Source organism: Aspergillus foveolatus (genome assembly GCF_047715535.1).
Source record: "Aspergillus foveolatus strain CBS 279.81 unplaced genomic scaffold BDW70scaffold_19, whole genome shotgun sequence".
Classification (NCBI taxonomy): Eukaryota; Fungi; Ascomycota; class Eurotiomycetes; order Eurotiales; family Aspergillaceae; genus Aspergillus; species Aspergillus foveolatus.
In genome coordinates this window covers 415864-440775 of record NW_027396083.1, presented here as the reverse complement: position 1 = coordinate 440775, position 24912 = coordinate 415864, and the positions used below count along the sequence as shown (strand labels likewise).

The window sequence follows — 24912 nt, the reverse complement described above, 5'->3', positions numbered from 1 at the left end:
AACAGCGGCGGTGTCGAGATTTTCCAATTTTCTCCTGCGCTAATCCCAATCAGGAACAAACGTTGCCTCAGCGCCTTCCCTTATTTTTCCTCTTCTCCCTCTTCCTCTTATCCTCAACCCTTTACCTTTCTCTCTCTCAACCCCCCTTGTCTTTCTTCTTTCCTCACTTTCTTTTTCTCTTATATCTGTGTTGCCTCCGATTCTCAAGTTGAGGATCTCTTTTTACCAACAACGCAACACAACTTTCTCTCATTCACCATGTCTTCCTACGGCGGCAGCGGTGGCTACCAGCGCGATTCCTATCGGTAAGTTGACACTATTTTTGTCGCATCTCAACATAAAAGGCTAGAGACTGGTTGAGCAACATTGTGATGCTGCTGCAAGTTGCCCTCTGCTATGTCTTTTGATCCTTGTTTGAGCCGAAGCTTTGTTCACAAGCCACCGGTTTTGACGATCTTAGCCATCAGCATTCAAGTTTCACATTGGATTTGCTTTTTTAGATTACACACTAACGTCATTATTACAGCTCCGGCGGTGGCGGCGGCTACTCCAACGGTTACTCTAATGGCCATGGAGGCGGCTATGGAGGTCGCGGAGGCGGTTACGGCGGCGGTGGTGGTGGTGGTGGTGGTTATGGAGGTGGCTACGGCGGTGGTGGTTACGGCGGCGGCGGTTACGGACGCGGCGGTGGTGGTGCCGGTGCCGGTGCCGGCGGTGACCGCATGGGCAACTTGGGTTCAGGTCTGAAGAAGCAGGAATGGGGTAAGTTCAGTTCATCATTCTGTTAAGGATGAATGTTAAACTGATTTTTAGATCTCGACACACTCCCTAAATTCGAAAAATCCTTCTACAAGGAGCACCCCGATGTGACCGCCCGGTCCCAGCGTGAAGTCGACGAATTCCGCAAGAAGTGCGAGATGACTGTTCAGGGACGGGATGTCCCTCGTCCTGTCGAGACCTTCGATGAGGCTGGTTTCCCCCAATATGTTCTGAGCGAAGTTAAGGCTCAGGGATTTGAGAAGCCTACGGCTATCCAGTCTCAAGGTTGGCCTATGGCTCTCTCCGGTCGTGATGTTGTTGGTATTGCCGAGACCGGCTCCGGAAAGACCTTGTCATACTGTCTCCCCGCTATTGTTCACATCAACGCACAACCTCTCCTAGCTCCTGGAGATGGGCCTATTGTTCTTATTCTCGCTCCTACCCGTGAATTGGCGGTTCAGATCCAGGCTGAAATCAGCAAGTTCGGAAAGTCGTCTCGCATCAGGAACACCTGTGTATACGGTGGTGTCCCCAAGGGTCCTCAGATTCGCGATCTTTCCCGCGGTGTTGAGGTCTGCATTGCCACTCCCGGTCGACTTATTGATATGCTCGAAGCTGGTCGCACCAACCTTCGCCGAGTTACTTACCTCGTTCTTGACGAGGCCGACCGCATGTTGGATATGGGTTTTGAGCCCCAAATTCGCAAGATCATTTCTCAGATTCGCCCTGACCGCCAGACTTGCATGTGGTCAGCTACCTGGCCCAAGGAGGTCCGTCAGCTCGCCAGCGATTTTCTCAACAACTACATCCAAGTCAACATTGGTTCCATGGACTTGTCCGCCAACCACCGGATCACTCAGATTGTGGAAGTTATCTCAGAATTTGAGAAGCGTGATCGCATGATCAAGCATCTTGAGAAGATCATGGAGAACCGCAGCAACAAGTGTCTAGTTTTTACTGGTACTAAGCGCATTGCCGACGAAATTACGCGTTTCCTTCGTCAGGACGGATGGCCAGCACTTTGTGAGTACCCTTGTTTCATGATCAGAAAAACAACTTGCTAACTACTTTCAGCCATTCACGGTGACAAGCAACAACAAGAAAGAGATTGGGTCCTGAACGAGTTCAAGACAGGCAAGAGCCCAATCATGGTGGCCACTGACGTGGCTTCCCGTGGTATCGGTATGAGAAGATCGCGCTTTTCCCTTCCCCTCCCCCCTCCCTCCCCCTTCTCCCTTTTTATCTTCCTCCCTGAAGCACCCTAGCCCAATTGAGGTCGTGCAACAACCGCACAGTGCTCAGCTCTCTTAGTGCCCATGCTGGCATACTTGACTCGTCCAGGCTATGTCGGGTCTTCTGAAATGGTTCTCAAAGCCAAGAGAACCTTGGACTTACAGTGCAGTTTAGCAGACACGTAGGATTCTTTTATTCTTCTGTTCTGACTTGTGTTCATATATTTGGACCTTGCTTGGTCGAGAAGCATGGTGGCTTCTCTTCCGGCCTGTCAAGCTGCATTCCAAGGTTGCTCTAGGACCAAAGGATATCCGCCCGATATCTGCCAGCATAAGGACTGACCCTTTAACGGATCTTGAGATGAAAGACCGTGGAAGAGAGTGATGCATAGTCTCACACGGCTAATAGGGCTTCCATGCCACGCTGTTATCCTGCACTAATGCTCTGTTTGCTAACCTGAATCTGTCTAAAGATGTTCGTGACATTACTCATGTCATCAATTATGATTACCCCAATAACTCAGAGGACTACGTTCACCGTATTGGTCGAACTGGTCGTGCGGGTGCCAAGGGTACCGCCATTACCTTTTTCACCACTGACAGTAAGTCTCACTGCATTTGTTTTTATAGGACGTTGCTAACGTTGTTTTGCAGATGCTAAGCAGGCTCGTGACTTGGTCACTATCCTCTCTGAGGCCAAGCAGCAGATTGACCCCCGTCTCGCTGAGATGGTCCGCTACAGCGGTGGCGGCGGCCACGGTGGTGGTTATGGCCGTTGGGGTGGTCGTGGCGGCGGTCGTGGTCGCGGTGGTAACTTTACTGCCTCCAACGCAGCGCCTCTCGGTAACAACCGTCGCTGGTAGACCATCAATGACCCCTGCAATCATGAGCTTGTACTCCCCACATTCGACGGTAGACGATCGATTTTTGCACTTTTCTACTTGCGCGTTTCCGTTGTTCTTTGATATCTCTTCGTAACTCAGTATGGGCGGCGTTGGTCAATCTCACGATAGACTCGTTATGTTTTTACTCGTGCTTTACAGGTTCCGGACTGGGATGATAATCGTGGTCATTTTACGCACTTACACGGATACATGTTAATTCTTCGTTTTCTGCTTTAAAAGTCGTTATTCGTGGCCTGAACATGATTGGCTCCCAGTAGGTAGCTTGCCAATTTATCATTCCAAACATTGACATTGGATAATGTTGTAGTCTGAGCTCTCACATATTGTAGTTGCATTCACGAATTTCGAACAGAGTGCTATTGAAGTATAACAGGTTATATATAAAGATCTGCACAAGGGCAAGTAATAATTTCTTTGTCCTAATCCTCTCAGCTCGTTCACCTGACCCTTCACTGGCAAATAAAACCTAACCAGTATAGTATACTAACCCCTCCACCTCTCCAGCGTCTTGCCCAATTGCGCCGCTAGAATTTCATGAACGCGACTCGTGATATGTCCCGAATTGAACCAGAAATACGTCCCCAGGGATGTTGGACACCCATATGCTTGGTATTCTGTCTCAATATCCGGTTGGTCGTATCCAGGGCAGAAATCCGTCGTGTTGGCTATCCCGTACTGGTCTGGGAAATCGAGGACATGACTTAGAACGCGATACGCATCAAAGACAAGGACATTCGTATCCGGATTCCGTCTCCCGAAACGCCTGGCTTGCGATGTGATTGCCGAATTAAACCAATCTACCTGCGTTGCATTTGGCGTGGCTGTTTCGTTGCGAAGTGTCCGTGCCTGATTCGCGGGTGTGCGGTCCAAAGGCGGTAGATTGAGGACAACGAAATCTTTATACCCTAATGATACTAAAGTTTGCAGTCCAGAGAAAGCCGTTGAGAGGAGGGTATTATAGAAGTCTGGAAAGGAGGAGATGGAGCTGTTTTTCGCGCTGTCGTTGATGTCATTGATTCCGATCCAAATGGCCGTTAGGGTTGAGGCTGGATCTAAGATGGGTGCAGCGGATAGAGTTGCTTTGTATGAGGGGTGTTGAGAGCTGGAGGTAAGGACTGGATGCCCGTAGGTTGTGAATTGCCTGATCTGGTTAACGAGGGAAATGGTGTAGGGGTGGTGCAGGGGGATGCTATATGGATAAGGTGTATTCATTAGTATTCCGTCTCAAAGGATCATGGTATGTATATCAGGATAGGGTAATGGAGCAACGTACTATTCAGCTGAAACCCCCGCCCCCGCAAACGCAAAGTCCCAAAGCTGTTTCGTGCAGGATATTGGCGAGGTCAGACCCTCCTTTAATCCGCAACCTGTGAGGAATTCAACCCAGTTGGGGCCACCGGCTGAAGTTCCTGTCTATATATATGTACCGTTAAGCTGACTGGGCGCGGTGCTAGGCTGGTAACAGACGGACCTGATTCTGAACGATCTTATCCGTTAAGAGTGTTCGTGCGTCATACGCATAGTTCAGCTGGTCTCCAATAAAGCTGTAATTTGGGTATCCATGGGTTCCTTGGATGAATGTATACGAGTCGCCGAAGGCTATACTGTGGGTTGTATATATTGTCAGCCCTACAATTCGATATTTGTGGTTTTCCCATCAACCAGGTCAAATCACAGAGGAATGATGGATTCAATACTGACAGATGCCGGGTCGAATCCCAGTCAAAGTCATGTCTACTCCGCGTGATTGGTTTGGAAGGGAGGGCGTTGGTTAGGGAAATGCCACTCGTGAGAGCTAGGATGAATGTTGCGGCGAGCATTGCTTAGGCCGTTTGATTTGTATTTCGATGTCTTCAAAAAAGCTAAACTACTGGGCTTCAGAGTAGGGATGCTTGCCCATCCCAACGTTCCTGATGTAGTCATATATACGTACTTGAGCCCAACTGGCTCGGGAAAAGAGCTCGACGGATAATTTCCATCATGGTTCTGGCGAGACGATCTCACGGAAGATAATTCTCCGTTGGATGACGGGCTGCTTCCATCTCATCCGGTCGGAAGGAAGAAGATCGGCATTCCGCTTTACAATTAAACCTGGCGCTGGCTCGCGTTGTATACTGCTCTGGCCAGTTCGGACCTGGATATCAACCCGGTTGATAACTAATACCAGCATTTGCTGATAACCCCAGGCAACAAGGCAACAAGGCAACAAGGCACTAACTCAAGTCATCGTCTTGTTGACCCAATAGAGCGATCAATGTGAGACAGGTGAACCGGAAAACCAGCAAGTTGAAGAGGCTGAGAGCGGGGAGCCCATCTAAATGCTGCAGCAGTGGAGCAGACGAGAATTCAGCCGTACTTGAGCCGACTACAGAGGGGGAGAAACCATGGGTCCCATCGCCTGGAGCACAGTCCAGCAGCTCCAGCTCGAGTCTAACTTCAGACTCTCTCACCGATGAGAATCGCAATCTAAGAGTAAGGCCTCGGAAAAGCCGCACCGTACGGCGTAGCGAGGGTGGGACTGGACGAGTTCAATCCGGCCGAAGGAGGAGTCGACTCCATCTTGTATCCTAAGTCGGCCTTGTGCATCGCGCGTAACTGCGTATTTTATTTTTGCCCACCCTTACACCCTTATCGCCGGGAGAGCGAGGCGGTATCAAAGGTGTATGACAGAAGACCGAACGCGGTTTCAAGACCGTAAGCCGCTATGCTGGGAGCGGTTAGCATGAAATTAATCTGGCCCGTGGCTCGGGAAGGGGACGCTAGACGCTGAGACTAGCATGGATAGGGGTTAGGCGCATGTGCTGTTAGCTTTCATAGTCGCGACATGCTGCTAATAGAATTAGAATACTCCGTAATCACGAGGGACTGGAAAACAAGTTAGGATCACTGTAGTACTCATGCGTTGGGAGGCGCTCGCAGCTAGAGCAGCCGTAGAATATGCATGGAACTCGACGATTGAGAGAGTTTAACGTCTGTTCATGGGCCGAGGATGAAACTCTACGTCCCGGGCTGGTGTTTATCTAGTGTTATCTGGTGTTATCTGGCGGTTATCTGGTATTCCCCTCGTCGATACTTTTTATCGAGTATCAGTCAGGCCCGGAGACATCTGACCCGATATGACATTTGGCCAACGACGTACTTGCCTAATTGGGGCGGAAACAGTTGCGATCTCGAATCATGAGGTCTTGGCATTATCACCCTCGGGGAATTGCTGACCAATGAAACGCCTCTACAAGTCTGCAATCACAGGCAATTCTCCTGAACAGCAGCCAACCCTGCGCAAGCGAGAGGCAAGGTTTGCTTTTTCCAAATACTTGTCTAGAGTTCGAATAAATTGAGGTGACATTTGATCCCAATGGCGCCTTTAACAACGACGGAGACATGCCGAGATTCCGTTATGGCTCGATTTGGATTTGGAGACCGGGCCACCCGTTCGAGTGCCATCGCTTTGCTGTCAGAGTAGTACTACGTTGGACGGAGTACACCGACGCGATCTATTATACTCTGTCGAAGACGGATTCGGATATGCAGTGCGAGGCGCGGCTATCTGAAAATCACGAACCGGATCTTGAGTGCTGGCTATCAAGGTCCATTATTGGCTGGTGACGCGATGTCCAAAATATATTTAGGGTCAAAACAAGGTGCGCTCTGGAGATGTCAACAGCTGGCTAGAGAATACTAAGGCGTTCCGGTGCAGACGACAGCCAACGACCGTCGTGCCCACGTGGATCATCTCCGGCACCAAATAGCTTATGCATAAAGTATACGAAGTACGGATACTTACATACTCAGAGTACAGCGGGCACATAACAGATTCAGCCTAACTGTTTGCTGCAAAAAAAAAGGAGAAAAGGAAAAGCGAAAAGCGAAAAGGGGCCAAGCCTCGAGCAGCTGAGATAATGCACTGTAGTCTTGTCATACCCTGATGAGATGCGGACCACCAGCATTATCACCCCCTTTTATGCAGGGGTTAAGGAACTGGTGGTCGTTCGGCGAATCCTCTCATGTTTCTTGCATGTCGTATATCTTCCGAGTTCCGACCTCAGAGTAGGTGACAGCGGCTCTTAAAATTACGGTCCGTACAGAGGAAATTCGATCTGTGGATGATTGAATTCTCTGCTATTTCGATGAGATTCATCGGCTTTCGTTTTCCCACTCTCAGTCCCAGGCTCTCAGCAAGGAATCCTCACCGATATTCAGATAGTGGGGATGCGCGGGGTACTGCCAATCACCAGGCATATCAACCCACACAGCTGAATTGTCCTCCCAGCGCCGGCCCGGGACCAGGGGGCCAGAGGGACCTTCTGCGCTGGAAATGCAAATTGCATAATTTTTTCAAAAATCCAGGTTGCACCTTGCGAGTTCGGCCCGTCAGTATGAATGGGCCTTCGAAAAGCTGATAGTCACCTAGTACCTGGAGCGGTTCCCTTGCTGCCGAATCTGCCACAAATGCTCGACTCCTTGGCAGTCTATTGCAGTGGGCACTAGTAGCGAGGAACTGCCCATCAAGACCAAACCATACGGAGCAAGAGGCTCAAGAAATAGTATGTCCGTGCTTTAAAGTCCCTAATAAAGTCCGTGACTTGTTTGGGAGCGGCCAATCGCTAGGGCAGTCCTATCAATAGGTAGCATGAAAACCAGCTCGCGTCAAGCCGTACCGACTGCGAACCTGACGATACTGACTCTTCCCAAGCCTCGGGCATTACCAGGACGCCGGACTCAGGAGACTGAGGAGACGTACCAGTGGAGTGGTACTTTGGACAAGGACAGAGACTCGACATGTTTTGACTGCATGCAAGTTCCCCAATCTCCCTAATTCGCGCCTCGCCATCTGCGACCTTCAAACTTCCCAGCTTTAATATCGACAAGACTCCACAATCCCCGCTTTTTCATATCCCATGTCAAATTGTCATGCGATACCGGGGAGCTTTCAGCTGCGGCCGCGCTTCATATCGTGGTTTGTACGCTCCTCGAATAGGATTACTTACCACAAAGACCGGTCTTTGAGGACCAGAGCTCTAAACTCAATGGACCTCTGGATCAGTTCGGCCAGCTATCTTCTGATCAACATGTTGATACGATTCAGGAGCTTGAAGTCTGATTGCGTTTGATATTACTAACCGTAACCGGCAATACCGAAAAGTCAATTTGTCTATGGCCCCATCGTTTCGTGTGCTCATTGGCTTACATCCCTCGGTTCTCCACTGCAGCGAGCGTTCCTGACTTGTGCGGAACGAGCATAGCAGGGCTCCGGTATCGAGCGTCAATATCACGACATCTTGACCTCTTCTTCAACTACAAGCGCAAACTGCTGAAATTGGAAGGACGACAAAAGCCGTGAGGGTGAGAATGACGCTCAGGATGTGTGCGATTCCAAGTAATTCCAAGAGTGGGAACTCCCCACCGTCGCAACCATCCCCGCCCCATTATTGGCAATTAAGCCTCGAGCAACAGGTGACCATTGCAGACCTCCTTTTCCACCATTTCCGCCAACCCCATCAGCCATGACCGGCATTAGCCGCCTTCGTTGCCCATCAGTACTTTTGCAGTGCAAAATTTTTTTTTTTATTTTTTTTCTCTGCAAAAAAATAATTCTGATATCACCGCTCTTATTACGTAGCATTATCACGGGGATTCCCCTACCCTACTCCGTACCCCATTAGTATTTGTTGAGGATGTACTCTGTTCTATTCTGTAGGCGTCTATGAGTCCGACTACGTAAGGATGCGCGCAAAGGTTGATATTCTGTCATGCCTCCACGCGCAGCTAACCCCCGGGGCCGACCTGCGCTACAGCCCCTTTTCGCCTAGCCCGGCACTATCTCGCTTGTTCCCTTCTGGAGTGGTGTACCGTTCCAGCCGTTTCTCGGGCACGCCATCCATAGTCTATCGTTTAGCCTGCGTTTTAACTTGGCCAATCCACGCGGTCGACCAACGATGTTGCGCTGGCATCGCGCTAGGTTTACGACCGACTCGCAACGGACGCGCGCAGTCCGCACCGTCCAAGCCCAAATCGCGGGTAGACCATCCAAGCTCTAAATCCATACCACGATTGTCTATCAACTTTCTCTTGACCTCATGTCTTGGGCGGTTGATTGCGCCCAGTCGTGATCGCGATAACCACCGAAAATCTACGGAAAACGGTTGCTTGGGCATGACTCGTCCCTTTGCCACTGGGATGATCCCCTATATCCCCTATAAAAAATAATCATAATATCCCAGAGGGAAAGCTTAGCCGGGTTGACCTTTAAAAAGTGAGAACAGTGAGGGGAGAGTGGGCCGGCACGGGGACCGTCACCAGAAAGCGACAACACGCCGCCCCGGCTGGCCAATGAGGCGCCGCCTCGCCAAGCGGCCCCTCTGTGACAGTACGATACAAACCCCCCTTTCCCGTAATACCGTCCTGAGTCTGACCTCTGCCTCTTCCCTTTGAATTCTCTCTCCATAGAATTCTTTGCTCCAACTCCTTTCGGCCCACGTCCTGCTCCACCATTTCGGATCCCACGAGGTGCTCTGCCCTCTCGTCTTTGCCTACGGTGCGCGAGTGCCAAAGATTACAACGAGGCCCGCCGAAGCTTTAAGACGCGCCTTTCCTGCTCCAGCCTGGTCGTGCCGGGTCGAGTCAAACCATCTTCGCTCCGGTCGCTTTTTTAGGGTGATTGTGCTACCAGCCTACCAGAACTCGCCACTGGGATCGAGGCCTTGACTCCTGCGCTATCACTCTTTCGAGCTGGTGGATTCTACTTTATTTTAGCCCCCTTCTCGTATAGTTGTGACGGGGTTTGGCTTCCACTTCTCTTACACTTCGTTTTTCTTTTCGCGCTTGCTTGGCTCCATCGCCAGTCCACAATCCAAGCTCCCCCTCGTTTCTTCCCGCTGGCCCTCGTGCTGCCGTGCCCTCCGCCACCTGCAAGAGCCAGTCGCCGTCACCCTAAGGCTGGCGAACTAAGCGATTAAGCATCGCGATCCAGCTGCACCTGCACCTTGACTACAACAGTCTTCGCATACTTCCACAGCCGTGGTAATTTTTAATAATCGCTGCGTTGGAGAGTGGAAAGACTCGTTCGCGACCATAATTACGCGTCGATCCTTCCGTTATTTTTCTCTTCTCTTATCCGTCAACCACCCCCGGCATCAACGTGCAGCTTTGTTGATTTGTTCGCTACCATACCTCATTTCCACTAAAGTACGTGCCAACAAGAGGGAGTCTCCAAGCCTTTCTCGACTCGGGATCACACTAAGATCTTGCCCCAATCCAATCCTCTTCCCCCTCCCCGTACTTCCTCTCACCCTGTCCTTTCTTCTTCGTCCACAAGCTTATTGTGTCGTTCGACGCGTGTTATCAACAGGCACGCGAGACTATATTAGCTTGGAGGATCGTCAGGGATATCTTTTCCCGGTAGCGACCGCCTCTCTTGTATTATATGGACAACAGGCCTGCTTCCGAGTACGCGCAGTCAGGTTCGCTCTCACCGTTTCCAACATCTGCCGCGACACATTCTGAATTTACAGCCGCAGACCAGGCTTCTGCTGCTGCCCCTGCTCAATACACCCCTCAGCCCGAGTCGCGCCCGAACCCTCAGTACACGCCGCAACCTGAGGTCCGACCCGGCACTTCCTCCAACACGCCGCAGTCCGACTACAGTCTGAACCAGCCTCCTCCAGCCGCGCGCTCGCCCGCCTACCCGGAGTACCTGGCCCGCCCGCCTCAATACCACCACGCGCCGAACTCTCAGCCGGGAGGTGCGCCAGGTATGGCTCAAGCAACAAGTCCGTCCATGAACTCTCTGAGCGATGGGCATCCAAATGGCCATCGCAATCAGTCGAACGTGAAGTCTGACGGAGACGTTCCTATAGATCCCTCGATTGCGGCCTCCAGCCCAACCTATCCTCCTCCTTACTCGCCTTACACGGCTCAAGGCCACGACATGGCCGCTCAGTATCAGGGCCACCCGCCGCCTCCTCCGCCTCCACAGATGTATGCGCGTCCGGAATGGTCGCATGGCTATCCGCAACATCAGCACGGTCTTCCTGGACCCTACAGCTCTCCTGCCACAACGGTTGGTCCCGCCTCCCCTGCTACGACCGCAGGGCCGCGCCCTGGCCAGGTATGTTTTTGATGATTCTGGCATCCGTTTCCAAAGGCTGCGCAATTGGTTTGATTGTTGTCTTGGGACGCTCCCGATGTCGGGGCTGCGGTCGGGCTCTCTCGCAGGACGTGGAGATGCGGGCGCATTATTTCATCATCATTTTCCTACTTCGGGTCATTTGCTGACGAACGGAATCCACAGGTTTACTCGTTCGTTCCGATTCCCGGTGCACAGCAGCATAAGCGACCTCGTCGCCGGTATGAAGAAATTGAGCGCATGTACAAGTGTGGGTGGAATGGCTGCGAAAAGGCATATGGCACACTTAACCATCTGAATGCTCACGTTACCATGCAATCTCATGGTCAAAAGCGAACTCCAGAAGGTGAGTGAACATTTTCACTTTGTTTGGCTGCACCTGTGATAGCCTGGTTAGCGCGGCTTGCGGCACGCGCTAGTCGGGTTACACCGCTTTAGCGTTGCGGATCGCAGTAGCGCGTCAACTTGCCGAGCAATCGGTGATATTCCTGCATCTCACTCGTTCAGCTGCTGACTGGTCACCAGAATTTAAAGAAATTCGTAAGGAGTGGAAGCAGCGGAAGAAGGAGGAAGAAGCTCAACGCAAGGTTGCCGAAGAGCGCGAGCGTGCCGCTGCTGCCGCAGCGGTTCAAAGCCAGATTGATGCTTCGGGCGCGCCAGACCTTTCACAGGGCGGCCAGCCTCCTCAGTATCCTGGCGGTGTCCGACCTCAATTACCTCCGATTGGATACCAGCCTGCTGATGGCCAGGCTCCTGGTCAATACGGCGCTGGTGCAGGTGGCATGCCTTACCAAGGCAACGGGCAAGTGGGATACCCTCCGAACTACCCGCACTCGCCGTACGGGCAGAGCGGTCAAGTTTACCAGCAACGTAAGTAGCCAGTCCTGTCTTTGCGTTGTTTAGGACCGAGCCATGAACATGAAAAGAGGGAGGACAACCGCCAGCAAACAGCACCACTACGAGGACGGTCCTTACGCCGATTGCTATGGGGTATGTAGCTGATCGATGATGGCATCGCAGAAAACCAATCGACCAGCTACCCGCAATAGATGTCCCTATACCCTTCTTTCAAGGTTTCATGTTCTAATATCAATACCCCCACAAAATTCCCTACCGCCGCCTCCGGGTCTAATTTCTTGAGATCTTGCGCACATGATACCATCTCTGGCCGTGCTTTGCTCCAGTCATAACGACGGCCTTGCAACTCATCAGTACCTTCCATTTTCCTTGTCTTTCCTGTTTATTTCATGTCTTTCATGTCGAACTAGATGGTCGGATGAGAAAGAAAAGAAAGTTTCGAGTCGGGACTTGTTTTATACGCCATCTGCAGATGCTTGGATCTGCGATTGTGGTTTGGGATGTTTGGCGGGGCACTCTGCATTTGACGACGGTGTCTTCACCTGTGAACTACCTATTTGTTTTCTACTTCTATGACCTGTTTCAATTCATGTGCAACATTCCCTGTCCTTGTCTGTAGTTTTGCCAGGGTTACGCTCTAACGCCGGAGCGTTGTGGAATCTCCAATCATCTTCATCTTATTCTACATTATTTCTTTTCCTTTATTGTTTTTTTTTTTTTTTTTTTTGGATCCCTTCGGCTGTCTGGTCAAGACAAGCACGGCCACCTTTTTTTAACAAGTTGAGGTGTCTGTTTTGCATCTGCTTTAAATCAGTTGATGCAGTTCCTGCATTAGCACAAGAACTATAGCCCGTAACTCGCTGCAGCTTCGACCTGCCACTACTGACTGGATCATATCCGATTCGACTAAGAAAATGACAGATCACCAGCATTAGCGGTGCGACTCGAGACAAACTAGAGTCTACTACGGTTCTAGTGGTACTGCACTTAAGTCTTACATAGTACATACCGACATGAATGTACGTGCTAATGTATGTACGTGAGGTGCCTGTATGCTGGGGCCGCGCTAGTCAGACGCCTTACTAGTCAATACAATGATGCATACTTCTTTCTTTTCCGGGTGTGACCAAACCGCCTAAGTTAACCGCAGCCCTAGCCCAAGAGTAAGAGTCTTGGGCTCAGACTTTAGATCTTGGTAGACTAAGTCATTGCCCGTGTTTAGGGCCAGGGCCACGGCCCGCTGGGGGCGGGGGCGGCACTGTAGTGGCTGTGGCCTGGCACTGGCGCTGGCACTGACAGCGTCGATCCAGCACTAGGACGAGGTAGGCATAAGAGGCAACACTAAAACTCGGATCCTGCCAGCGGCCCAGCGTGGATGCGGATGAGATCATGAGGCTGAAATGTGTTGGTGGTTCTGGTTGGGCTAGCGGGTGGGCTAGGGCGTTGAGGCGGTGGATTTCTAGTTGGGTTCACTCTGTGCTTGTCCGACGGTCTACGGGTAGTACGGAGAACGTACCTTACTAAAGATTTAGATAAGGATAGAGAGACAGGCTGGCGGACCCAATTACCCTTGATATATTGCAATGCTTTGTGTACTGGACATATTCGTGAGCGCCAAATATTTGTGTCATTGAAATGCAGAGTGGTTGTGAATCTGGAGTGCTATTATAACTGAGGCTCCAGGTTGAATAATGAATATCCCCCGATGAATGCTCCTGTATGCTTCACTCTGAAGAGGCAGAAAGTTTAAGCAGGAAGGACTGCATTGTATACCTTTGATTGTCATCCATTTTGTGTCGGCGAGAACTAATTGTGCTGAGAAGAAAGAGGTCACGTGCTGATATGGAGTCGCCGTTATCTGACAACACTAGCGGTGATTTGGTTTGGGCCGTCGCTATCAAACATTTTCCTTCTCAGCCAGACTTCGCCTCTCAAATAACCGGGTACAGATAATTTTGTTGGCGACCATTCTGGAGATAATTACAATACTGTTGCCCTTTTCCACTTTACACGTCCTGCGTCTGATACATCCCAAATTGCGCTTGACCTTTACGACTCGAATCGGCGCATTCAATTGTCCGACAACGAAGCTTAGATGCTCCGCTGCAGCAATGCCACTGCTCTTCGAACGCAGTTCTCACGAAACATAGCCTTGAGGGCTTCCTCACCTTTGGACTCACCATGGACCAGAACCCCGTGGAGGGCTCTTTCGCTCGCTTGCGCGACGACTACACGAGCACGAGCAGGACCAAAAGGTGCCCGAAGTTTCCCAGCAGGAATCTCACGGCCATACTCCGAGAACTCCGCTCCTGAGAAGTCTACTCCCGGGAATCCTGCCCTCGAAACACAAATCCCGCCGACCAATGAGGCAATAGCGCTACGAGATCTCGGGGTACCAGAACCGGGTATGCCGAGCGGTAGAAAATCGTCTGCCCGTCCCAGAGGCTCAGGCCCCGACGCCCTGATGCTCATTGCAATGAACAAGGGAGAGCCAGTCGCGAAAAAGGCAGTTGAGATGGAGCTGGCGTGGCTGAAAGATCGTACGGTGCTGGCGGAGCGTGTGCAGAGGTTGCTCAAACAGGATAATATCGCATTTGCGGCGGAGCTTGTGCGGACCGCGCAGCGTCGGCACTATGATACCCAGGGGGCGTGGAATGCGATTCTTGCGTATTGCTTTGGGAAGGGGCATGCAGAGGCGGCGTTTCGGTTTTGGAATGATGTATGTTCCGTTTGCTTTATGTTGTCGGGTTATCTGGATGATGCTGACTGCCTTTCGTCTGCAGATGAAGAAACGTGGCGGAAAACCTAACTCCTTTGCGTATACGACTATGTTGCGCGGAATGGGCCATGTAGATAGAACGCCCCATGTCGATCCTATGTCAATGGCTCGGTCGATTTATCAAAACATGCTCGACCCTGACAGTCCTGTCGAAGCTACTCTCATCCATCATAACGCAATGATGACTGCGTGTGGACTCCACGGAGATATGAACCTGCTATGGGAGATTGCTGGTTCCCTTCCCGAGGAAGGACCGGGATCACCGGACGTCATTACATATACGATCATCTTAAATTCCCTCAGGAGGCAGATTCAAAGGCAGGCGGCCAGGCTCGGAGCGCACGAATACGGGGCGGAAAAGACCTTCAGTGCGAGGCTTTCGGCTATTGCAGAGGGTAAAAGGATTTGGTCCGATGTGGTGTATCGATGGCAAAAAGGCGAGCTCGAAATGGAGAAGTCGAATGAGCTTGTTTCGTCTATGGCTGGCCTTCTCTGGGAAGGGACTGGCGATAGGCACCTATTCGAGGTGCTCAAGCTTATGCATCAAACTACCGGAATTCCCATTCTGGCGAAGGAGCCTCCACGGCAAATCCACATCGCTTCGCGTCGAGCGCATTCGCGACAAGGCACTCCGCTCGTGCCAGAAGAGACCGAGGATGTGCCGCTTGTGGATCGAATGGGCAGGAAACTCGAGGACATGACCCCTAAGCGTAGCCCCGAGCCCTCCGACGAGCTGGAGAAGGAGGAAGAGGAGGACTATGAGCACGTTTTCGACAGTTTCTTACCGTCTAGTGCGAAACCTTATGCCGCAACCCAGCCAGTATCTGAACAACCCGAGCCCATGCGCTCAACACTCCGGAAACCTATATACTCACGACCGGCGCCTCAACAACCACCACCCCGCTATACTTCACCCAAGGAGCCCGAGGAAAATGGCCCTAGATATATGCCTATAGGCAACAGAGAGCTGTCGATAATCATGGAGACGTGCCTGCAGATGACTAATGCTGTGCAAAGTGGAAAAGCATACTGGAATCATCTTACGAAGGAAGATCACGGATACCGGATCACGCCGGATCGCCGCTCGTTCATTGGGTATTTACGCATCCTCCGTGTTGCTCGGCAAAGCCGTCTCTCGCTGGAAGTCATACGCGAGCAGATGATCCCGCAGGGCATAGAGTCGGGCTTACCGTTCCACATTGCGATGAGCACCTGCCGCCGTGACCGCAACAATCTCAATGTCTTCAAGCACGCCAACGACCTCTTGAAACTTATGGATGAATCTCTCATGATTCCCGATCACCGAGCCATGTCCAGTTACCTGGATCTCCTCAAGGTCTTGGAAGACAATCCACAACTCCTTATGGGTCTGAATGGCCTTGACCCATCGAAACAGTCCAACCGCAATCTCCAGCACATGCGCAAAGAACTCGTCGTCAACCTACAAACAGTCGCCGCAGACAACCTCCGCCCCCTTGTTGCTACGCTTGACAATGCGTTGGAGGCTTCGCTAAAGGGCAGACCCGACTTGTCTGGTCGGCACGGCGTCGATCCCGAACTCCTCAAGTTACAGAAAGTCCCCGGTGACAAAGCTGTTGCTGTCCTCGCTCGAGTAAGGTCGCTGCTTGTTGCAATCCTGATGCCGAACAGAGAAAACATTCTGCCTAAAGAGGACCGCGAGCGGTTTGAAAAGGACGAGCTTCTGTTGCGCAAATATACTAAGGCCGATGTCATTGAGACTTTCAAGAAAAGGATGATTTACCCGACTGCTGAACGGCAAGATCTTTACTATAAGCGCTTTAAGCCTCAAAATGAGAATATTTTTGAGGAGACTGATGCGCTGACTGTTTACTAAGGATTGTCCGGTGATTTAGTCTCCTCACTCTTCTTTCCTGTTTTCCGGGTACTGAAGCATATGTGGCGTTGGTGTTGTTTTACTCTCTGACAAAGACCTTGTACAATATATCACTCATGTATAGTGCATATACATAACTACTAGATTATCAAATACTCATAGGACAATCTTGTTGCATTAGTTTCTAGTAGCCATTGCATCCTTTTCATACTGCAGCGTTGACAGATTGGGGCTTCGCGACCGCCTTCTTTCTGCCGGAATGCGTACGTAATGTGCGGAGCGGAAAGCCACTCTAGCCTCAGTGAAACAAGCAAACAGGAGCAGCGCCAGGCGCAACAAACCTCCGTATCCCATCGCTCAAGGCACGATAACGAAGTCGTCGGTGCAAGCTCTGCTCTCTGGTAGAGCAGCTCACCTTTGAATTGGTAGTGTCCTCGGCAACTGAACCATCAAGCTTAGCACATACACCCTACATACACTCCGAACCCAGAAAGACCATAACGATGGCCAGCTCAAGTACACCGTACTACGTCCACGATGACCCCCGTGACGACGAGTCAATTCTGGATGATGGAGTGATTGAGGCCGATGAAGGTGAATTGTATCCCTAAATCAATTGTCTTTTGACTATTTGACTAACATTATGCTTCCTAACCTCAGCAATTGAGGCCGACGACCCTCTGCACGAGACAGACCGAACCCCCCTCCGGGGTAATATCGAACCAGACTCATCGACTTCGCGCGGCGGCAACGGCACCGGTAGCATTTCCGGCGGCTATCTGACCTCCCGCATTCCTGGCGAAGACCGCCGCGCGCCTCAGAACACCATCGACGAGAGTGTATGGCAGACGCTTTCGCGCGATCTCCTCGCCGTGTGGGAGAAGATGCGCCAGGTCCTCTATCCCAAGTACCTGATCGGCGGCATGTTGCAGCGCGGTGGGGGCGGTATTGGGGCCGCGGAGCGCGGGGAAGCGTCAGGCTTCGGAGGCGGCGTGAGAAATTTACTTGGGCGCTGGCCCGATGCTGACGTTGTATTGCAGGGAGGGATGAGCGAGGGGCTGAGAGATTGGGATTTATGGTAAGTTGTCGCATGCTTGAAGGAGGCGGCCATGACTAACTAGGTATCTACCTACAGGGGCCCGCTTATTTTCTGCCTGCTGCTGAGTATGTTCCTCTCTATGGCGAAGGGGGATCAGTCGGATTTGGTCTTTTCTGGGGTGTTTTCCCTCGTCTGGGTCGGGGAGGCTGTTGTGACATTGCAGATTAAGTTGTTGGGTGGGAATATGTATGACTTCAAATCTTCTTTGCCACCTGTTTCTGGGTGTCTCAGTGCTAACGTGCTGGCACAGTTCGTTCTTCCAGTCTGTCTGTATCATCGGTTACACGCTCTTCCCTCTTGTTATCGCCGCGCTTCTCAGCGCATTCGGCCTGCCCACGATCGTCCGGATACCGGTCTACTTGGTTTTGATTGCTTGGTCTCTGGCTGCAGGAGTGAGTATTTTAGGGGGCTCTGGCGTCGTGCGGAACCGGGTCGGTATCGCGGTATATCCGCTGTTTGTCTTTTATATTGCGATTGGTTGTCTTTGCTTTATCAGTTAAGCAAGCAACGAGAATGTCCTGCGCTGTGCAAGAAAACCATACGTGCTCCGAAGCTCCAAATAATAGAGAAGGATGCGCGGATGTCACCAGGACAGGACCTTGATTGATTGATTTGATTTGGTATATCTCAATGCGATTCAGCATCTCCTTTTGTTCCTTTGTCATGTTGCATTATGTAGAAAACTAGATTCTTGTACCACTGCATGCTATTCAATGGGACATAGTGAGCTTTATGTTATGCGTGGCAGATGTTGATCTCCAGTAACTTAGGACGTTTACTCTGCGGGGCCGGAGTGAGCGGTGACCAGGTGACGACTGAATTCAGCCAGCGACAACACAGCACAGCACAGCAACCGTTGCAAATCGAGATCTTCGATTCATCCCACTTCTTCCCCTCCTCTGGCACATTCTACAGGCACTGTGCCGAGTGATATACCTCTAATCACGAAATTTATATTCTCCTGTGCGACAAGATTCCATTCAGCTTCGAATTCGTCATTGATTGAGCCTTGTTGCCTCATAGCCGCTGAGTTCGGGATTCCGACGGGCCTTCATTCCCCCACGTACAACTCGACTAAAGCATCGCCCGGGCTCTAGATAAGGGATTTCCCCCCGTTTTCCTTTTTCTTTTAACGCTGTCGTTATTTGTTTACCGAATAAAGACGGCGAGGTATTGTTCAAAAAACGGGATTGTTAAGGTAAGCATTTTGTTTGCGTCCGACTGAACTCTGCACACGTGCGATGATACTTTTTGAATGGAATGGGAGGCCTGCGCTGGATTCAAGACGGCGGCACTTGGATTTGTTGAAGCCTTTTCTTATGTTGAACAACTCGTTTGATCTAACTCTGATATTGAATGGTGCGTTAATCATAGGCATTGAGGTTTCGTTTAGCCTCGTCGCTGGTACCGAGCACTATCGGCTCAACACCCCTGCATGCGCTTCTTCTCTCTCTTCTTGCCACATTAAGTTAGGAAGCTCAGGTCTCGTGGGGAGCTCTTCAATATGGCGCCAGAGATGCGGAAAGAAGTGTTAGATGTCGAGAATGGTGTTACGAATCAGAGTAAGCTTCATTTGATTTTCCAAGTCTTGGATTGTTTGGATAAGATAGACTAATATCTGGTGTGGGATATGTAGCACCTGCCGACGATTCCGATAACGATGGTGGCGAGCGTCCTGTCCGAAACAAGTTAAAGAAGACTACCATCACTTCGGCCCCAAACCAGCGCGATGATTCTAGCAGGGCGAGCAGCCGGGGCAGGAAGCGGTCATTTAATAGCGACGAGGAGAATCCCGAGGACGACTCTGGGCATAGGCGGAAGCGGTCGCGGGACTCGAATACGGAGGAAATGGCGGACACAGCGCCAGCGAAAGAAACAACAGCTGTGACGCTTAAACTTGATGAGCAGGAGGAGCAGCCACAGGCACAGGCGCAGGCGCAAGACTCGGCAAGCGGATTGAAGAAGAAGAGGAGTAGGGACCAATTGGATAAGGATGAAGCGAAGGTTGAGGATAAGGCGGCTAAGACGGAAGTTAAGGACTCTTCGGAGAGTGGTGTATCTGCTGAGAAGATTGCGGCTACAGCTACAGCTGAAGGGGAGCCTGAGAAGAAGAGACACAGGGATGTACTCGGGGAGCGGGAACCGGTATGTAACGCTCGACGAAGACTTCATGCGGTTATCTTGAAACTGAACTGACTTCCTGATATTCTTAGGCTCCTCTTCCTAGCCCGTTCGCAAATACATCCTCAGTATCTCCATTTGCCAACACATCGTCCGTATCGCCATTTGGGTCAATGGCCGCTTCGTCTTCCAAACAACCCGAAGGCGCAAAACCCGCTACATCTCCAGCCGCATTTGCCTCCTCAAGTTTAGCTGCGTTTGCTGCCTCAGAGCAATCACCCTTCGGCTCTCTCGGTGCGTCAACACCATCGGTTTTCAAATCATCAACCGAGTCCGTTCCCGCGGGTACAGACAAGCCCGCTGCCACAGGATTTGCCGCGGCAGCCAAATCGTCAGGCTTTGCAGGGTTGGGAGGAGGGTTCTCGGGGTTCAGCGGCGGCTTCGGAGCTGCAGCTGCGAGCCCAGGGGTTGGTCTGACCAGTTTTGCTGCACCTGGTGGCTCGGCTCTTCTGGGTACTTCCGGCGCGAAGCCCTTTGGTGCTGAAGCTGACTCGGATGAGGAGGATGATAAGGACGATGAGGGGGAGACTGGGCCGGCAGAGTTCGAGCAGGATAAGACCGACGAAAGATTTTATGAGCGGCAGAGTAATTTACCTGACGGATACTTATTTTGCGGCCCTTGCTGATTGTCAATAGTTGAAACCGGCGAAGAGGAAGAGAAGACATACTTCACCTGCAAAGCCAAACTCTTCCACTTTTCGAACAAGGAATGGCGTGAGCGAGGCCTCGGTACTTTCAAGGTCAACGTCAAGGTCACCGACGGCGTTGAAGACAAGAAGGGGGCGCGTATGATTATGCGCGCTGATGGAGTTGGCCGCGTAATGCTTAATACGCCTTTGTTCAAGGGGATGAAGGTTGGCGATGCCGCGGGCAATGAGCCGAAATCCACAAAACAGATTCACTTGGCGAGTTTGGAGGACAACCGTTCTGTTCCGCTCTTGCTACGGGTGAGTCACATATCCAACATAATATATCTCGCCCTTGATTGAGATAGGAAAGAGGCTAACTGTTACTGAGCAGACGGGGAGTGAAGACCAGGCTAAGGAGCTCTACCATACGCTCCAGGACTTGTTAAACCATCAGTAACCTGGAGACTCATTAGGATCTTAGCAGAGTGTACGTGAGCAACCAACTGTTCCTGTATGTGTATCTTCTACGAAGAGTGATAGCATAAGGTCTGCAGGCGGCTTTTTTGTATTCGGAATGGGATTGGGAAGTAAATTATGCCACGCAGTAGTTGGCAAGCTGGATACTACTTTTTCATAATCTATTGTTAGTTAGTATCTGCATATACCAAGTACGTTACATGATCACTTTTGGCCTTCGTCGGACCTGTCCACGCTATCCGTAATTGGCTAAATAGATAGACATACTGAGCACGTGACTGCGCGTTTGCCTCAGTATGACTCGAGTCGACATTTTCAGCATTTCTTTTTGTCTGCAGAAGTTCGGTTCCCGTCGACCACAATGGGGCGCCCAAATGGCCCGACAGAAGACAAGAAGGACGGCATCATTCACTGGCGTTGGACCCGCTGAGAATCGAAACCATGCTGAGCGAGCCAGCAGCCAACATAATCTGACCACTGGCGCGTCGGCATCCGCGCTGCAGGTGCAACAAAGCGCAGAGCATACCAATGCTGCGAGACAGAAACGTAAACGTGACGAGACGGTCTTTGAGACTCTGAATTCTCAAGATAATATTGATGACAATGTAGTCATCGTGGAAGAAGAATCTGCTCAAAGCGGGATCGCGGACTCAACGAGCGCGCCAAAACAGCCCGGCAAGAGACGCAAGAAATCGGCGGCGAGCATTGAAAGGCAGCAACAACCACGGAAGCCATCCTCTCCATGGCCGGACCATTTCAAACACTTATCTCGGACTCACCGCGCCTTGAATCTAATCTACACCTTCTGCTGCACGCGGAAACACTTCGCGACGACATTCGACAATATCAAGAAGGCTGTACAAGCGCAGACAGGGACAGAACTTACAATTGAGGATATTGCGCGAGTACGTGTCCTTATACCGCGGACTGTGAGATTTGAGTATGTGAATGAGGCGAGGCTGGATGTTTTGAGTGCTGGAGAGAGAGAGGTCAAGGGGTGGGGCGGGGTTATTGATAGTGGAAATGGAGATGGAATGAATGGTGAGGCGGATGCGAAATTAGACGGCGTGTCGTACGCGTTGTTGTTCGAGTTTCTGGATGGAGACTTGAAGAAGGAGAAGAAAAGTCTTACTTCAGGGACCAGAGACAAAGACGAGGATCTGAGGATGCCGGTTTACAGCCAGAAGCAGATGCTGGGTCTGATTGAGAAGCGGAATGGGAAGTTTGCCGACGCAGTTGATGCGTTTCTTGTCAGGTGCGAGGATGAAGGTGTTGACGCTGTCGAGCGGCTGGAAAGCGAGAAGGATGGATTTATCCCTGTTCTTCCTGACAATGGGACTAAGGAGGGGCTTGTAGATGGTCTATCGTCGAAAGTTAGAGGGCCAATCCCTAAGGACCGCAAGACGATGGCGGAGATTATTGAAGAGATACGCTGTCTGGACTGGTATACAGGGCAGATTGTACCTGATGGACATAGGGCATTTGATGCCCAGCCGGCTATCTATGGGGATTTGAGATTTGCGCTCTCGCAGGATCTTGTTAATGCTCTGTACAACACGAAGGGCATAACGCGGTTCTATTTGCATCAAGCGGAAGCAATAAATCACCTCCACGACGGGAAAAATGTCATTGTCTCGACATCGACCAGCTCCGGGAAGTCGCTTATTTACCAGGTTCCAATGCTCCACGAACTCGAGCAGGACTCGAACAGCAGGGGCATGTACATATTTCCTACGAAAGCCCTTGCCCAGGACCAGAAACGCAGCATGCAGGAGCTCCTGCAGTATCTGAACAGGTTACAGGGAACGATGGTGGAAACATTCGATGGCGACACGCCTATGGCAAATCGTAATCTCATTCGCGATGAAGCGCGCATCATCTTCACGAACCCGGATATGCTGCACATTACAATCCTTCCGCAGGAGAGCTCATGGCGGACGTTCCTCCAGAATCTCAAATTTGTGGTCGTCGACGAACTTCACGTCTACAACGGGCTTTTCGGATCTCATGTTGCGCTCATCATGCGTCGCCTGCGCCGGATCTGTGCTGCTGTCGGGAATAGGCATGTCCGATTTATATCCTGCTCAGCAACGGTTGCTAACCCAGAAGAACATATGCGGGCAATCTTCGGCGTCGACGACGTGCAACTGATTGATTTTGACGGTTCTCCCTGCGGCCGGAAGGAGTTTCTATGCTGGAACACGCCGTTCAAAGACCCTGGTGATCCCACATCTGGACGTGGCGATAGCGTTGCCGAAGCCGCACGGCTCTTTTGTCAACTTATTCTCCGTGGCGCGCGCGTGATCGCCTTCTGCCGTATCCGCAAGCTATGCGAAGTTCTACTCCAGGCGGTCCGGAGCGAATGCAACCGTCTCGAGCGGCCAGAGGTCGGGAATATGATAATGGGCTACCGCGGCGGGTACAACCCCCAAGACAGAAGAAGAATCGAAGCCGAGATGTTCCAAGGCCAGTTACTCGGCATCGTGGCAACCAGTGCCCTCGAACTAGGCGTTGACATCGGCTCCCTCGATGCAGTCATTACACTTGGCTTTCCGTACTCAATTTCTAATTTGCGCCAGCAGAGCGGCCGCGCTGGACGCAGAAACAAGGACAGCCTTTCCATTCTTATTGGCGAGCGCTATCCCACAGACCAGTTCTACATGCGAAATCCCGAAGAGCTCTTCTCCAAACCGAACTGCGAACTGCAGGTTGATCTCACCAACGAACTTGTCTTAGAAGGCCATGTCCAATGCGCTGCCTTTGAACTTCCCATCAAGCCCGACGATGATCAGATCTACTTCGGCCCGCAGCTATCTGAATTCGCATCTACCCGCCTTGTCCGCGATGCAATGGGGTTTTACCATTGTCATGAGAGGTTCAGACCCCAGCCGTCACGTTGTGTCCCCATCCGCGACACAGAAGACCAGCACTTTGCCGTCATTGACACAACAAACGCTCGGAATGTCGTTCTCGAAGAGGTTGAAGCCTCCCGCGCTTTCTTCACCCTTTACGAAGGCGGCATCTTCCTTCACCAAGGCCAAACATATCTCGTCAGAGAACTAAACCCTGACCGCTTCTTTGCTCGTGTCGTCCGCGTCACGGTCGATTGGAATACTATGCAGCGCGACTTCACAGACATCGACCCTGTTGAGACAGAGCACATGCGTCTCATTACCCCACCCTCCCCAACTACAACCACAAAAATAAGAGACTCCTCAAGCACCCTCTCACTGGAACGAGAAAAAGAAAGGGCAATCCGCGCTTTCTTCGGCGCCATCCGCGTCCACGCCGTCGTCTACGGCTTCTTCAAAATCGACAAACGCGGGCGCGTCCTCGACGCTGTTGCCGTCGACAACCCGCCCATCACAATTATGACGAAAGGGATGTGGCTCGATGTTCCTAAGGTTGCGCTTGAGATACTCGAATCCAGACGCCTGAATATTGCTGCTGCGATTCATGCAGCTGAACATGCAATCTTATCTCTCCTGCCGAATTTCGTCATCTCGAGTCCGGGTGATGTTAGGACGGAGTGTAAGGTTGCGAAGAAGGAGCTGGGCAAGGATTTGAAGAAAGTTGTGAGGAAGGGTGGTGGCGTTGGTGACCAAGACAATATTCCCGTGCTGAGGCCCCCACACCGCCAACGGCCCGCACGATTGACATTTTACGATGCGAAGGGAGGCTCATGCGGTTCCGGTATTGCACGAAAGGCATTCGAGTTCATTGACTCGCTGCTGAAGCGTGCTGTCGCGCGGATAGAGGCTTGTGCCTGCGTTACACCGAAAGGCTGCCTGGAGTGTGTGTGTGATGAGCGATGTAAGGAGATGAACTCGGTTATGAGTAAGGCTGGGGCGGGTGTAATATTGAGGTGTTTGCTGGGATGGGAGGTTGATGTTGAAGCGTTGCCTTGGGGGGAAGTTGATGAGGATGATGGTGGGGAAATGGGAGAGTTAGCCGGGGGCTTGGAGACGGTTGTTTTGGCGAGGGAAGTTCCCTATCGAGGGTTTGAGTGAGAC

At 51.4% G+C, this 24912-nt stretch overlaps 5 protein-coding genes across 5 annotated transcripts; 4 read left to right on the top strand and 1 right to left on the bottom strand.

Annotated features, from left to right (window-relative positions):
* Positions 1-653: 653 nt before the first annotated feature.
* BDW70DRAFT_134918 (DEAD-box ATP-dependent RNA helicase DBP2) lies at positions 654-3185 on the top strand. Its single transcript, XM_073736595.1, has 5 exons — positions 654-762; positions 814-1782; positions 1834-1941; positions 2465-2593; positions 2646-3185. Exons 1-5 carry the CDS (start codon positions 723-725, stop codon positions 2852-2854), a joined length of 1455 nt encoding a protein of 484 aa, XP_073596837.1. The 5' UTR covers positions 654-722; the 3' UTR covers positions 2855-3185.
* A 194-nt stretch (positions 3186-3379) lies between these two features.
* On the bottom strand, positions 3380-4798 carry BDW70DRAFT_167473 (SGNH/GDSL hydrolase family protein; the record flags this gene model as incomplete). The annotated part of the gene is made up of 4 exons (XM_073742231.1): positions 4598-4798; positions 4368-4500; positions 4170-4309; positions 3380-4085 (listed from the first exon to the last, which is right to left on the bottom strand). Exons 1-4 carry the CDS (start codon positions 4714-4716, stop codon positions 3380-3382), a joined length of 1098 nt encoding a protein of 365 aa, XP_073596836.1. The 5' UTR covers positions 4717-4798.
* Positions 4799-9960: 5162 nt separating this feature from the next.
* On the top strand, positions 9961-12036 carry BDW70DRAFT_36166 (putative C2H2 transcription factor (Con7)). Its single transcript, XM_073743844.1, has 4 exons — positions 9961-10665; positions 10753-10955; positions 11187-11367; positions 11547-12036. Exons 1-4 carry the CDS (start codon positions 10320-10322, stop codon positions 11897-11899), a joined length of 1083 nt encoding a protein of 360 aa, XP_073596835.1. The 5' UTR covers positions 9961-10319; the 3' UTR covers positions 11900-12036.
* Positions 12037-13700: 1664 nt separating this feature from the next.
* BDW70DRAFT_134901 (pentatricopeptide repeat-containing protein) lies at positions 13701-16687 on the top strand. The gene is made up of 2 exons (XM_073736594.1): positions 13701-14598; positions 14663-16687. The coding sequence occupies exons 1-2, from the start codon at positions 13975-13977 to the stop codon at positions 16511-16513; spliced, it is 2475 nt and encodes an 824-aa protein (XP_073596834.1). The 5' UTR covers positions 13701-13974; the 3' UTR covers positions 16514-16687.
* Positions 16688-17691: 1004 nt separating this feature from the next.
* BDW70DRAFT_149752 (uncharacterized protein) lies at positions 17692-24909 on the top strand (the record flags this gene model as incomplete). The annotated part of the gene is made up of 12 exons (XM_073739059.1): positions 17692-17708; positions 19223-19757; positions 19826-20378; positions 20430-20740; positions 21238-22343; positions 22377-23357; positions 23394-23453; positions 23484-23643; positions 23677-23736; positions 23773-23835; positions 23878-23988; positions 24022-24909. 12 exons carry the CDS (start codon positions 17692-17694, stop codon positions 24907-24909), a joined length of 4845 nt encoding a protein of 1614 aa, XP_073596833.1.
* Between the last annotated feature and the right edge of the window lie 3 nt (positions 24910-24912).

What these genes read in the sequence shown, in the direction of transcription:
- BDW70DRAFT_134918 (XM_073736595.1), top strand. Translation starts at nt 723, where the DNA reads ATGGGCAACTTGGGTTCAGGTCTGAAGAAGCAGGAATGGG. An exon ending in GGACGGATGGCCAGCACTTT is followed by an intron (nt 1,783 to 1,833) that starts GTGAGTACCCTT and finishes AACTACTTTCAG; the next exon opens with CCATTCACGGTGACAAGCAA. An exon ending in CGTGGCTTCCCGTGGTATCG is followed by an intron (nt 1,942 to 2,464) that starts GTATGAGAAGAT and finishes ATCTGTCTAAAG; the next exon opens with ATGTTCGTGACATTACTCAT.
- BDW70DRAFT_36166 (XM_073743844.1), top strand. Translation starts at nt 10,320, where the DNA reads ATGGACAACAGGCCTGCTTCCGAGTACGCGCAGTCAGGTTCGCTCTCA. An exon ending in AGGTATGGCTCAAGCAACAA is followed by an intron (nt 10,666 to 10,752) that starts GTCCGTCCATGA and finishes ACGTTCCTATAG; the next exon opens with ATCCCTCGATTGCGGCCTCC. An exon ending in ACAGCTCTCCTGCCACAACG is followed by an intron (nt 10,956 to 11,186) that starts GTTGGTCCCGCC and finishes CGGAATCCACAG; the next exon opens with GTTTACTCGTTCGTTCCGAT.
- BDW70DRAFT_134901 (XM_073736594.1), top strand. Translation starts at nt 13,975, where the DNA reads ATGCTCCGCTGCAGCAATGCCACTGCTCTTCGAACGCAGTTCTCACGA. An exon ending in CGTTTCGGTTTTGGAATGAT is followed by an intron (nt 14,599 to 14,662) that starts GTATGTTCCGTT and finishes TTTCGTCTGCAG; the next exon opens with ATGAAGAAACGTGGCGGAAA.